The sequence below is a fragment of the Emydura macquarii genome, unplaced genomic scaffold, assembly GCF_026122565.2.
Source record: "Emydura macquarii macquarii isolate MOO-44397 ecotype Brisbane River unplaced genomic scaffold, CSIRO-AGI_Emac_v2 contig_2422, whole genome shotgun sequence".
NCBI classification, from domain to species: domain Eukaryota; kingdom Metazoa; phylum Chordata; order Testudines; family Chelidae; genus Emydura; species Emydura macquarii.
The window spans coordinates 32,949,578-32,963,311 of record NW_027132559.1 but is presented as its reverse complement, the minus strand read 5'-3'; the positions used below and the strand labels follow the sequence as shown (position 1 = coordinate 32,963,311).

The following is a 13,734-nucleotide window of genomic DNA, read 5'->3' as shown; positions in this document are numbered from 1 at the left end:
AATGAAATATAGCAAGGAAAGACTGGTTCAGGCTGCATTGTGTTGGATGAGATGGCACCAGAGAGAGAGCTGCTTTGTGTAACAACATGCCCCAACCCACCCTGCAATTAAGCACGAATACCGTAACACTGATATAACCTAAAGTGTTACAGTAATCCTGTTAATTTAAGCTAAGTATTCCATAACACCTTGCATTTGTTGAAGCAAGCATTTCGCATAAACAGATAAGAAACTTGTCAAAAATCAAGATACAGTACATTCATTCTATGTCTTAGTACAAGCCATGGAAGTACCTTCATGGACCAGTATCTGGAATCCTAGTATCCAAAACAAAGATAAGGAAGGAACAGAACAAGTTTGGGAACTGGCATAAATTAATGGGTTGGATTTTAGTGACATGTAAAGAAATGTGTAACTGTAAAATCATCACATAAATAATACCAGCTGAAATGTGTAACTCTGTGAGCACATCTTCTACATAAGGTGAATGTAAGATCACTGCATGAGATGGCTTCCCAGAGACTGGTATCATATAGAATCTTTTTCCTTTACTACATTATCATAGGCTTAGCGCAATAAACCCGACTGACATTGGTTATTTGGTCTCCTGAACATATTTCATAACTAACCAAAGCATAGTCAAGCAGCTGACTATACAATTTATCAACAAAAGTATGCACTGAGGTCCAGGTTGCTGCCTTGCAAATATCCTGAATGGGGAGGTGTGCCAGCACGGCCACAGAGATCGACTGTGCCCTGGTGGAATGTGTTTTCACCTTGTTGGGTGGCTACAGATCAGCTAACTGGTAACATGTCCAGATACACTGGGCAATCCAGTTTGATATTCTCTGTGAAGATATGACCTGCCCTTTAAGCCCCTCTACACAGGCCAGGAGCAGCCTGGGTGATTTTTGGAAGGATTTAGTCCTGTCAAGGTAGACCAAAATGGCTCTGTGCATGTCAAGGAGGCCGTAGCTCCTGTTCAATCCACGAGCATGAAATTTGAGAAAGAACACAGGTAGTTGGATAGTTTCATTAACATTGAATTAATTCAGATACCATGGTGGACAGAAATCTATGTCTTGGCTTCATAGATATGGCTTCATAGATATTTTGTCCAAATGAATAATATATAAGGTAGTCCTGCCATCAGGGTCTGGGGCTCTGATTCTCCTGGCAGAAATAATAACGAACAGGAATGTTACCTTCATTGATAAATAAGGTAAGAAGCATGTGGCCAAAGGCTCAAAGGGGGAGTTCCATGAGTTATGGAAGGATCAGGTTGAGATCCCACATTGGGGCTGGATCCCTGACCAGTGAATAGAGCTTTGAAATGCCCTTCAAAAACCTCTTCAGCATGGAGTGGGGTAAAACCGAAAATTGGTCAATAGGCAGGTAGATCACAGAGATGGCAAGAAGGTGCACCCAGCTTTAGTGAGACACTGGAATGCTGAAAATGTAGCAGGTAATCCAGAATGTCCTGGATGCTAGTAAGCACATGGGACATCTGATGTTGCAGCACCCAATGCAAGAATCTCATCCAGCTAAGTGGACATAGTGGAGATCTTTCTGCTGTTAATATGAATACGCTGAACATCCTGAGAGCTGGCTAGCTCTGCTGACATCAGCCAGCAAGCACCCACACTGTCAGGTGAAGGGGATCATGGGCAGAGAGATTGTAGGCACTATGGAGAGGTTGTAAAGATCCCTGAACCACAGATGCTTGCCCATACTGGGGCTATGAGGAGTACATTGGCTTTCTCCCACTTGATCTTCCACAGAACTGTGGGTGGCAGAGTGACGGGGGGAAATGTGAAAAGAGACCCTCTGTCCAAGGAAGAAGAAACATATCTGACAGAGTCAAGACTACATCCTTCCCAAGAGTAAAAATGATGACATACGTTGTTCTGTGCTTTTGCAAAAAGACTCATGTGGAGTACCCCAGAGCCAAAAGATGGCCCATATGACCTCTTGTAGAGAGTTCATTCATGGTTGTCATAGACAACCCTGCTTGGACTGTCCACCTTCACACTGTTCACCCAAAAGGTGAATAGCTTGTTGTTATAGAGCAAAGGACATCCACACCCACCACCACCACCTATTTAGGTAGAACACAGCTGCCATATTGCCCCTCATTACCAGGACTGATTGACCATGAATCATGGAAAGGAAGGCAAGGCAGGCATTGTAGATGGCCCTGAGCTCTAGGCAGTTGATATGCAGGATCCTTTCTGTAACTGACCAGAGGCCCTACACAGTAAGGTTGTCCATAGGGGCTCCCTATCTGGATGTGGAAGCATCAGTGACCATAGTTCTCAAGTGTGAACTGGGAGTGCATAAGACTACCCTGTGCACGTTGCAAGGGTTCGTCCATCAATCCACAGACTGAAGGACTATTGGGAAAAGATGCACCACCTGTCTAGGCAGTGACACCTTGGGCTGTAGACTGAGGAGAGCCAGGCCTGAAGATGCCTGAACTGGAGTCTTGCAAATGAGGTTACAAAAGGTACACACTGCCAAAAGGCCCAGCAGCAGGAAGCAAGGTCTCACCTGCACTAAAGGATGGTACTGTAGGTAGAAGCAGAGGATGCATATGACGTGAAACCTATTGAATGGTAGGTAGGCTGTTGCGTGAATGTGTCAAGAATGGCCCCGATGAACTCTGTCTGCTGTGTGGGGATTAACATGGACTTTTTTCATTCACCAGCAGGCCCAAACATTGGAACAACTGGAAGATGAGCAATACATGGGTCTGGTTTTCCGACTGAGAGCGTCCCTTCTTCAGCCAGTCATTCAAGTACAGGAACATCTGAGTGCCAGCTCTTCTCAGGTGAGCTGTTACCACCGCAATGCACCTGGTATATACATGAGGTACAGCAGACCGCCTACAGACAAGGACCAGTATTGGTAGTATTTTCTGTTGAACATAAACCTTGGGAAATGCCTGTGTGCCGGGTGTATCACAATATGGAAATAGACATCCTTGAGGTCAAGGGCAGCATAACAGTCCATCTGGTCCAGGGTGGGAATGATAGCGGAGAGGAAAACCATCTTGAATCTGAGCTTCTTTAAATACGTATTGAGAGCCCTGAGGTCTAGTATCAGGCAAAGCCTGATATATCTTGAATAGAACCTCCTTTATGGCACCCAAAGCAAGAAGGAATTGCACTTCCTGGTGAAGCAAATTCTTGTGGGAGGGGACCCTGAAGAGGGACAGGGAAGACAGATGAATAGAATGGTGTAGCCTCTCCAGACTACCTCTGGAACTCAGCAGTCTGAGGTGATGTTGGTGTGCGGGAAGTGGGGCAAATGGTGACCAAAAAAGTAGGAAGACAAAGGCCACAAGATGAATGGTATCCTGTCCATGGGTACCAAATCAAATGTATTGCCTGGTTGGTGTCAATATAGGGGGTGCAACTGGGAGGACCGCCCTCTAGTAGGTTTTCATCTCAAGGACCTTTGCCTATGGGCTGGAGGCTCAGGCGGTCTGTATTAAAAGAATGGTTGGTGTTGGAAGGGTTGAGGCTTAAAATGCCTTCTTTTGTAAGCCCAGTGTATGTAGCCAGGGAACTGAGGGTTGCTCTGCAATCTCTGAGTGATCTCATTGCCTTGTCAGTTTTCTCGTGGAAGAGGGATCAGCCCTCAAAAAGCAAGTCCTCAATTATTATTTGCAACTCTCCAGGTATGCCTCCAAAAGCCAGCCATGAAGAACCACCATTTTCATTGCCCTGAAGAAAGAATCAATGGCAGCCAAAACTACCTGTGGTGTTGTTCTGGCCACCACGCAGTGCTCCTCCACCAGGATGGTGCAAAAGTTCTGCCTGTAATCTTGTGGAACCTTTTCAATAAATGGTTGAAACGCACACTGGTTTACATAGAGAAATATGACTAAGATCACAATCCGCATCTAGAATCTTGACGAAAAGTGAGCTTTAATACCCAGAAGACAGAGGCATTTAGCCTCCTTGTCCTTAGCAGTCACATTCTCATGGCCCAGATGAGTCCTCTCAATGGCTGTGATTATGACCAGGGATCCTGGTACTGAATGGGAGTAGAACTGTTTGTGTACAGTAGCTGGGACTTGGTACCATCTATCCGCTCACTTGAACATCAGGACCAATCACAGGGCTTTTATAGACTCTACAAGGCCTTCGCTGATTGGGCTCACTTCACTATGTGCCCTGGTGCTGAGGAGTGATGGATGTCGAGGACCATGTGCAGAGTGTCCCAAACCTCCTTGGTGGGTATCTCCAGGATTGCTGCTACCCACCTCGTAAGGTCCTGGTCTCGAGTCCTCAGGGGTAGAGGCTGACAGATCCCGTCTGGCAACAACACTGTGGCCAGTATCACCCATTCCTCTCAGATAGCCTGCTGTACCAGGGCAGGAGGCTGAGACCAGTTGCACCATGAAGGTCAGTCTCTGATAGTACTGAGGACCCAAAAGGGGCCACAGACCATTCTCATACAGTACCAGAGCCCAAAGGGGTTGGTATCAATCATCTCTGTACTGAACTGGATCAATACTGTGTTCTGCCTTAGGCCACAGGTAAGTGGACCTGGATCCCCTAGCCAAAGCTGATGCTGCCAAGTCTTGACACCTGGCCTGGGGTGGCTGCTGGCAGTTCTGCAAGTCGGAGGATAAGCGTGAACAGCAGATATCTAGAAGAAAGGGACCTTGCCTCATAAAAGTAAGAGGTATCCAACCCAAAGGATGAATCATTGAAGCTGAGCAACACTGCCCTGGCCCACTCTGCCAAGACAGGCATCTTTCTGGCTATTGCAGCTGCACTTACTGGTGACACCAGCTAGGTTTCTGAGTGGGCCAGGGCAGTGTTGTTACGGTAGACCGGTGCAGGGCAGACCAAGTTAAAAATGGTGCCCACAGACAGTAAGATGATCAGTACCTGAGTGAGTTTCCTATCCTGTTCCAGAGTTGCCAATGCTCTCTCTGGTTGTCTCACTATGAAGCAGGCTAATATAACTACGGAGATCCCTGTCCGAGTGTTTGATGTCTCTGGCTTTGCATGGCTGGTACCAGCTCCAGTACTCAGGACTTCTGTCTCAGTTTTGAGGCACCCTTAAGGTCCAACAGCCCATTGGTCTTATGTGGCCTCAAGATCAGATCAGCAGAAAGGGATTTACACCTTTTTTCTTTCTTCTGGTCAGAGGTCAATTTATCTCTGTTTCCCAGAGGAGGAAGGCACTGATCTCAGGGCCCCTCAGCTGGTTTGGTAGTTGAGAGCAGAGCAGATTTCAGTGTGGCCTCTGGTCATCTGAAGGTCTAGGATCCTAAAGTCCAGGATTTGGCATCAGACCCATGGCTTGTTCTGTGAGGAATGCCCTCAGACATGCTGTGACCCGTCCATGCCTAGGAAAGCATGAAAATGCCAAGGCCAGGCAGGCTGCAAAAGGAGAGCAGATTCTCCCATAACTGGTGGGTAACATTGAAGTTAGATTCCCTGACCAGTCACAGTGTTCCTGATTTCCCACACTGTTTATCAAGAAGCTACAACAAGAAATACTTAGCCTCCTTTACTGCATTTCAGTCTCTGGCTTCCAATCAGCAACAAGGTCCAATAAAGAAATAAGTTATTTTAAAACTCTATTCCCTTTACCAAAATGTTCTCCTGATCCCCAAAGGGTCAGCCACATTGCCAAATCAATATAAGTTTGGATTTGGGCTCATTGTATAGGTGATGATAACCCTTGATGAGTCATCAGTGCTGACACTAATCTGCCTGGGGGTGTAACCCAGTAGCACAGCACACGTTTCTGGATACAGATATATCACACATATCCATAACTCAAAGTACAAAGATGATACATAAACAAACAATATTATCATACTTAGCAAATTATAACCTTTCCAATGGTACCTGACAAGGCATCTCTTGTAAGAATCATTCAGATGTTGTCATATTGGTATTAAATAAATAAAAACATTATAAATGATCACTCCTAATCCAGACAGCATCACACATGCCTCTCAAGTGTTGAGTCCATTTGGAAAGGGACTTGCAAACATCACAGTGGTCCAGGACATAAGCCTCACCAAGGCAGAACAGCCACCGTGTGTGTCCACTGTTAAGAGGCATGGCTGCCTCACAGGACAAGCAGTTCTTAAAGCCTGGGGACTTGCTGTGTTTGGCTGTGGCATCCCATACTGCCAGTGATCGCTGAGGGAAAAAGAGTCGTTCTTTGCAGAGGGCACCCTAAAGACTTATTAAGCTACTGTCTAACTGCTTGCAGAAATAATAAACAGAGTAGCTCCAACGTGTATCATGGGCAGTAAAGGAGGACTTGTGTGTGGCAGGACAGCTCCACCCTTTAACCCCACACAAAATTCGCAAGGAGGGGAGGGGTGCATGTATCCCTCCAGTGGGTACTGCTACTAGAAAATTCTCCAACACATGCATACTGGCCTATATTCACCTAATATGGAATATGTATTCATACTATCACTTGAAGAACTACTAATTTGCTTAAAGTTAAACATGCACTTAAGTGCTTCATTGAATAACAGCCTATACAATTATACTACGCAAAAAGCAAAGTATCATGTTCATTATTTGTGGTAGCCATTTTAATTCTAAAGTTTTAATACAGATGAATTTAAGACAAGATGCAAACAAACCCATGTGCTCATGCAGAACTTGAAGGATCAAACTCAATATAATGTCTTACACAAAAAGTTATTTGCTTTGCAGAAAATGAACAAAGCTTCAAAAAGTGCTTTGAACTAGATCAGTATATATGTATTTACATACACTGAATTTAGGCTGCTCAAATTATACTGAATTAACACGTTTAGAAACTCCCAGACCCACACTTTTAATGCATGGACTCCAGTTTAGGCACTTAGTAATTGTGGGGATAACATTTAATTATGCTGTAATCGTTATGCTTATAGGCATGCTATAGTTCTTATGCTTTTAGATGTCAGTTAAAAGCAACTGCCTTCCTCTTTTCTAGTTGAGATTACAACATAAAAACGGTAATTTTATAAACTCCCCTATGGGAAATATCCTTGCATTCCATTTTTATTTAAAATTCATATTTACTAAAGACATACTCCAAGAAAAAGCTGAAACAGGCTCACTAGTTTCTTAAATACATGCTGTTTAACATGTTATCTTTGGTACCTGAAGCTAGGCAAAGGTAGCCAACCTGGCAGAAGCCAAGCTGCATGAGTAAATCCCCCATCCAGATCTGCATACAGTTGCGCCACCTTCGCATTGAGTAGGCTTCTGATCTCCTTCCCATGTAAACAATGACTTGCTGTCAAAATAATGAGCTCTGACAGAGCTTCAAACAAATCTGAGGAAAAGGAGGAAAAGGAAAGTCAGTCAGCACACATTTCATGGGAGATGGTGTCAAGTTTTACAGTCCACTACTTTTTCTTTTGCGAAAAAAAAGGTATTAACTGAATACACACTGAGAATTTTCAATAATTTTTTCAATGTGTTTCTAAAAGTGTTCTTCCAAAGATGGATTCCTGTTCTGAGACAGTGGGGAGGGGATATTTCCAGAAGGGATTACTTGGAAAGGCTGGTGGGGAAAGAAGACGGAAAGCAGAGTTTCAATCAGAGAACTAAAGGAGATTCACTTGCTGAGACAGCTGTAAGCTCCATCTGTGCAAATGAGATGTGCCCAAACTGGCCCTTGATCGTTATTTGCCCCTACAAAAACCAGCAGTAATTGCCATGATGGTTGAACATGTATCCCATCACCTCACACAGCACAGATGTGAATCACTTTTGTGGGGATATAAGGTGCATTTCAATCAACTGAGGGAAAATATTTTTAAATATTTCCAAGATAATTTTTTTCAGTGAAGATGAGGGTTATATCGTGCTAGATCAGAGCTCTGAAAGAAGGGTGCATCAATTGTAAAAGACTGATGAGGTCTGGTTTCAGAGAGAAGACAACACCAAAAAGCTAATCCTGGAACAATAATCCTCATACCTGAAGGGTGAACTCTGCACTGTGCCTTATCAATAGTGGACAGGAAGGAGTAAGCTATTTGAGGATGTCCAAGCTGCTCTGTTATGAGAGTAAGAGAAGGCAGTGTATGGCTGTCATGTTATGTGACAAAGCATGCTGGAAAAAGGGAGGAGTCCGGAATCTTTAAAACGCTAGTAAACGGTAGGGAAGACAGCAATGAGGAAGGGAATGGTTCACGGAGACTGATTTAAGGGGAGTTCAGGTTAAGGAGTTACAGAGGCTCCCTTTATTATTACTTTGCATTTTGTGGGACTGGTCTGTATGTTAGTCATTGTTGTGTCTTATGACCAGCTTGATTAAACACCTCTTTATCTGTTGTCCTTTAATCCACCACTTTAGTGCTGGATTGGACCATACTGACAGTCCACTATGGTCTGTAGTATAAAGGACAACAGACTTCCTGAGCTTTTAGATGACCATAACAAATTCAATAAAGGATGCAAAAGCAAGGCATTGTTAACTTGATCTGTGGTGAGTGTTTTTGCTACTCCAATATACAAGCAAGAAAAGGTGGAGAAGCTTGGCTATGTTTGAGGAAAGCTGTTTTATTTGAAAAGGATGCAAAAAGTGCCATAAGAGTTATCGGGAAAAGAAGTTGCTTCTGTACAATCCTACATCTTCAACTGACAATCTTAGGGCCTATGCAAACAGGCATTCCTTGAAATGAATAATGTCACATTTAGGTGGCTCGACAGAGACTGCTCATATTGTCAGAAGGAAGATGAGTAGCAATAAAAAATATTCTGTTGATAAATTTGACGTAGCTTTACAAACTTCTAAAAACACAAGTAATTCAGTCATAACCCATCTTCTACTCTGTGAGCCCAGCTGTGCTATTCTTATTCATGCACATGCTCATGATGGAGTAGCCCTATTCACGTCAGTGGAATTTGGGAATAGGTGCTCACCAATGTTACAGACAGGTAGAGGTCTATTTTTTTCTGATTAATTTTTCATCTAATTTGGATTAAGTCAAAACATCCTAGTTAAGGAAGTACAAATGGTCTGTTTCTGTAAAGAGGATGTTAATTATTGATCTTGATTCTGGAGCAGGGCAATAATTTCATTTAGAAATGTTAGCAGTGAAGATATTAGACAAGAGTGGCCTAACTTCTGCAAAACTATCCTAATATAGCCTGAACTATTACGCTGGGTACAAACAGGCAGAGACTATGAGTAAATTAGCTCTTTACACCTACTTCTAAGTTTGTGAGCTTTCCAATGGCTCCCATGAGCTTTAAGGGTTTCTTTAATGGATTCTCCCATGAGCTTTAAGTTTAAGTAGGCAAAGAACATGTTTTGTACCTCACTCCTTTGAGCATGGAATGTCTGATACAGTTTGGCCCATCTTTACTTTCCATTACAAATGTTCAAGTAACTCATGTATCAAAATACTGTTATATTAAGCTAGTTTTGGCTACTTCACTTGCCAGTCCCTTCAGTGAAACTTTTCAAAACACAAGGCAACAGATCTTGCTTACTTCTTTCCCCGCTTTCTCCCCAAGATTTGAAGTACTCCTTTGTTTCTTTTTCAATTAGTGGTACATGTTGTTTAAACTGGGCTATGTTCAGCCCAATTTTTAGCATTTTCTTTTGTTCCAAAAACACCTGCAAGAGTTAAGATTGAGGTACATCATTATAGTTTAGTCATTAACAGCTTATTGTAAGTGGTGCTAAAACAGAAAAAACAGAAAAATAGAGAAAGAACAGTGGACAGGGAGAACCTTCTAGAAACTGAAGTAAAAAGAAATCAATATTAGGACTCAAATCTTTTAAAAAGTTCAAAAAATAATTGTTAATAAAACCTAAGCTATAAACCTGAAATTCCATCTGAGTTTAGCTGCTTTGGTTGTCAAGCAAGAATGCTTGCTTAATGGCATCCAAACCACAACACCACTGTGATGGGGTTGCAAACCTGTTCACAATGTCAAAGCAGACCTCATTTACTGTTTTCTGTACTAACGTTTAGCACTATGTTTGGCTAACAATTTCAGGGTTAAATGCAGTCCCTAACTTCAGTTACTCAGGTGGCTCAATAGCACCTGCAGTTCCTATTGACTTCAGTGGGAGCTGCAGGTGCTTGGCACCTTTGGAAAATTAGGCCACTTACTCAGGTGCCTAACTTTAGAACCCCACATCTGAAAATAATAGTTAAGTGTACACTTCATGGACTCAATTATAGTTAAAATAACTACCATTTTTGTAGCATCATGTAGTTTTCAAAGCAAAATATAATTACCTGTAACCAATTGGGGTTGGCCCGGGGTGTCGGCCTCGGAAGGAGACCCCACCGTTTCGCTACTGGCAGGCAAAAAGTCTGTAGCCCTGGCCCTTGCACAGGGCGGGACAGGCAAAATAAAGAGTCTACAGTGTAGGCCTCGGTCAAAGTGGGTAGGCAAAATAAACAGTCTATATGCCAGGTCCTCAGGCTGGGCGAGGCAGGCAAAACAAATAGAGCAACCAGCTACAGAGGCTTAGCAGGCTGAGGGGCAGTCACCCCAGGGTTGGGGTGGCCGGGGGGTGGGCGGGGGGGGGGGGAGGAGGATGCAGGCCCACCCGACTCCACTGTGTCCCAGGCCCAGGGTCCTAACAGTGGCAGGGCAATTCATTAGTGAATGGAATCTCTCACTGGAAAAAACATACCCAAAACGTCATTAAATGGCATTTAATTCACACACTGGAGTCAAATTCCATGCAGAAAGGAACAGAAGATACACTTAGTATTGTACTAAGCTTACATATTCAGCCCAGTTACCAGCTGAGTACATAAAAAGCAGTAAGAACTGCAGCAGTGCTCCAGGTGAGCATAGGTAGTGCATGTCCTTTGAAAGCAAAGAACAAATATGAAATCTTGAGGCTACTAGACAGCAATTGTTATGCAACAGAATTAACTGAAGCTTAATTTGTTTCTTATTGCAGCCCTGTAATTGCTTACCAGTGTGGAAGGGGTTGGGACAATGGCCCCACAGCTAGATCGCCTCTAGGGCATTTAGAAATGCTGGGTGTATTAGTAGCTCACTCCACCAGCCGCCACACTATTGCTGCCCTCTCTACAGGGCTATTGAAAGATAGGACAAGGCTCCCTGTGACCTTGCCCCCTAGCGCAATGAGGCCATATCTTATTAATCTGGCTGGAATACTGACTTAAAAGTTCCTTCCTCTCCAAATTTTCATATGACATATGGGGAAGCTAAATCAAAGAAATGGGTTTGGAATTTAGTTTTCAAAGCACTGACATCAGTGGTCATTCTTATATTTTGTGAGTGTAAATTCCAAAGACTGAGTCCAGCTCTTGTGACAGTGTATCCAGATTAACAAGTATCCCATTGAAGTTCTGTAGCACTGGTATAAGGTAGTTGTTGCTGAAAGTTATGGTCTGAGTGAAAAGCAACCTCCAAGAAGAAGGGCCAACTTTAAGAGGTCTTTCAAGATCAGAGAAGAGACCTTTAATGGGTTGTTTGGAAAACAGAGTACTGGGATTATTCCTAAACAGATGGGCTGCTGTACTCTATACCAGTTAAACCAGTCTGGCTTCATTCCCAAATATGGAGTAACAATAATAAGAGTTTGAAGCAGGATAGAGCAAGTTACATTTAAAAAAACCTAAATCAAATCTTTGACCTAATTTGGAAATTCATGCTATTGAACTTTTAGCTAAATTATAAATTCTGATAGATTTTCAACACATCACTGTCACTACTAGTAGGAAATTTTATTTTAATTTTACAAAATTACCGTACGTAAAGAACAAAATTCTGAAAACTAAAATCCTAGCTGGTAATTGAATTATTGATGCAAGTGAGTTTCTGCCAACATAAACTTCTACTATGTTTTCAAAAGCAAGTCTAGATTCTTCTATCATGAGTGAAAACTGGTAAATGTGTGGAACTGAATACTAGAAAACACTTAAAACCTATTCTTACTGCTTTCAAACATGCACATTTTGTTATCAAATTGTAGTTAAGTGTGGAAAAAGATTGAAAAAAGTTTAACAGCTTCAGCAATTGAATGTAAATATCTACAAAGAAATTCAAATGCCACTGCAGTTTCCTTTGATATTTGAGCAACTCCTCAGCAAATCTCTTCAGGTCAACATTTGTGAGTCATAAAGTCAATATTATGTCTCTGCTTCTCTCAGATTTTAACTAATTTCATCCATTCAACTCATTGCCTCTTCCTTGAACACCCCTTAGGTTCCAAAAAAAACCACACAAACACTCACTTATCCTTCTCAGTCACCAAGAAGGTAGCTTGGGGTTTTTTTAAAGTGAATCTGAGAATGAGAATAGCATTGGACAGCTTGGGTGAAGAGGGGAGTTTAGCATTTAGCTCTGAATAATAAGGTTAGCAATCATTTATTTCTTCTGGCAGTGAGTTCCATGTTCTTGGCCCATTCTCAAATGAACTTGTAAGCAATCTGCATCAGTATTCCACCCTGCTACTTTCAGCATGCAAATATACACCTACTGGTCTGATTAAATTTATTTGAGCCTGTCAGCCTTAGTTTGGGTGGCTCTTCAAGAATGAAAGGATTCTGATGGCCTCATGGTTCTAATTTGCTCTTTTCCTACATAGCAGTTTATGTATGCCACCAATATTGTAGAATGGGAATATGCTTCTGAAGTATGTAGCCATTCCTAGCACATTAGCTAACTTATCATCCCCAGACCCTCAGCTTCCATCTTGTGCAGTCCTCCATCCTCCCATGATCAGGGAAGGAAGATCTGCTGCCTTCTTCTCCTGTCTCAGCCTTTGCAAGAATACAAGGCAAAGAGAGTGGAGGAACAGAGAGCTGCATTGAGGAGACTCAATTCCACCTGCTGGTGAGGGCAGAAGTGCAAGGTTTTGTAGAGAAAATCCACTAAGTGCGTAGATCTGGTCCTAGAGAGAGGGACTATGGGAGTGGCTTGGGGAGGTGGTACCGCCTGACATTTGTGCATACAGATATAATTTTTTCTACCAGATCTCACTTTGAAGCTCTCATGGAAAGGAGTGAGCCTAAAAGTGCTCTCAGATGAAAAGTAAACTGTCAGTGAAGTGCTGCAGCACTGAAGGAATATAAACTCAAAGCAGGAAGGAAAACAAAGAAGGCTAAGATGCTAGTTTTCCATTGTGGTGGAAGGAGCAGGTCTAAGCCATGAGTATTATCCAAACAAGTAGATGGCTGGCCATATGAGAAACAATACCAGAGTCTAAATGTGTTCAGTCTTTGGTCAGTCTAGGGCTAACAATCAAAATCGCCAATTAAGTGGGCAAACCATGCTACCAGAATTGCACTGAGATTGTCAATCCCCATTACATAGGCCAAACAGATCACGGTAGGATTTGATCTACATCCTAAATGTTTAACTGACTTTGAACTCAAAACACATACCGGGTTAGGTACATCATAAGCAACTCCCTTGCCAAAGACTGGTGTGGTTAGCTGAGAGTATACATCCTCTGCATTCAGGTCTTCATTTTTACTGTTGAACAGTAGAGCAGCAGCATCACTACCCAGGAGGTATGTAAATGTCTTGCCCACCATAGTGAAACTAAACACAGGCCCATACTGAGGAAAAAGAAGTACACGTTAGTTTAAAATGAAAATTTGGGAAGTTATACAAAATTTTTATCCTTATGTTGAACCTTTCAAAGATTTTAATTGCTGCAAATCTCTCTACTACTGAAATGCAGCCACCTCTGGTATGGGGAAGGAGGACAGCTGCTAACTAGACAACTGATGCGTAG

At 42.7% G+C, this 13,734-nt stretch overlaps 1 protein-coding gene across 1 annotated transcript in view; it reads right to left on the bottom strand.

Annotated features, from left to right (window-relative positions):
- Window positions 1-13,734, bottom strand: part of CYP51A1 (cytochrome P450 family 51 subfamily A member 1) — a 38,913-nt gene that overhangs the window by 12,352 nt on the left and 12,827 nt on the right. The window contains exons 3-5 of the mRNA XM_067562219.1: window positions 13,379-13,555; window positions 9,486-9,612; window positions 7,143-7,317 (exon numbers count right to left, since the gene is read on the bottom strand). Coding sequence (XP_067418320.1) covers window positions 7,143-7,317; window positions 9,486-9,612; window positions 13,379-13,555 — 479 coding nt within the window. The remainder of the gene's footprint in view (window positions 1-7,142; window positions 7,318-9,485; window positions 9,613-13,378; window positions 13,556-13,734) is intronic.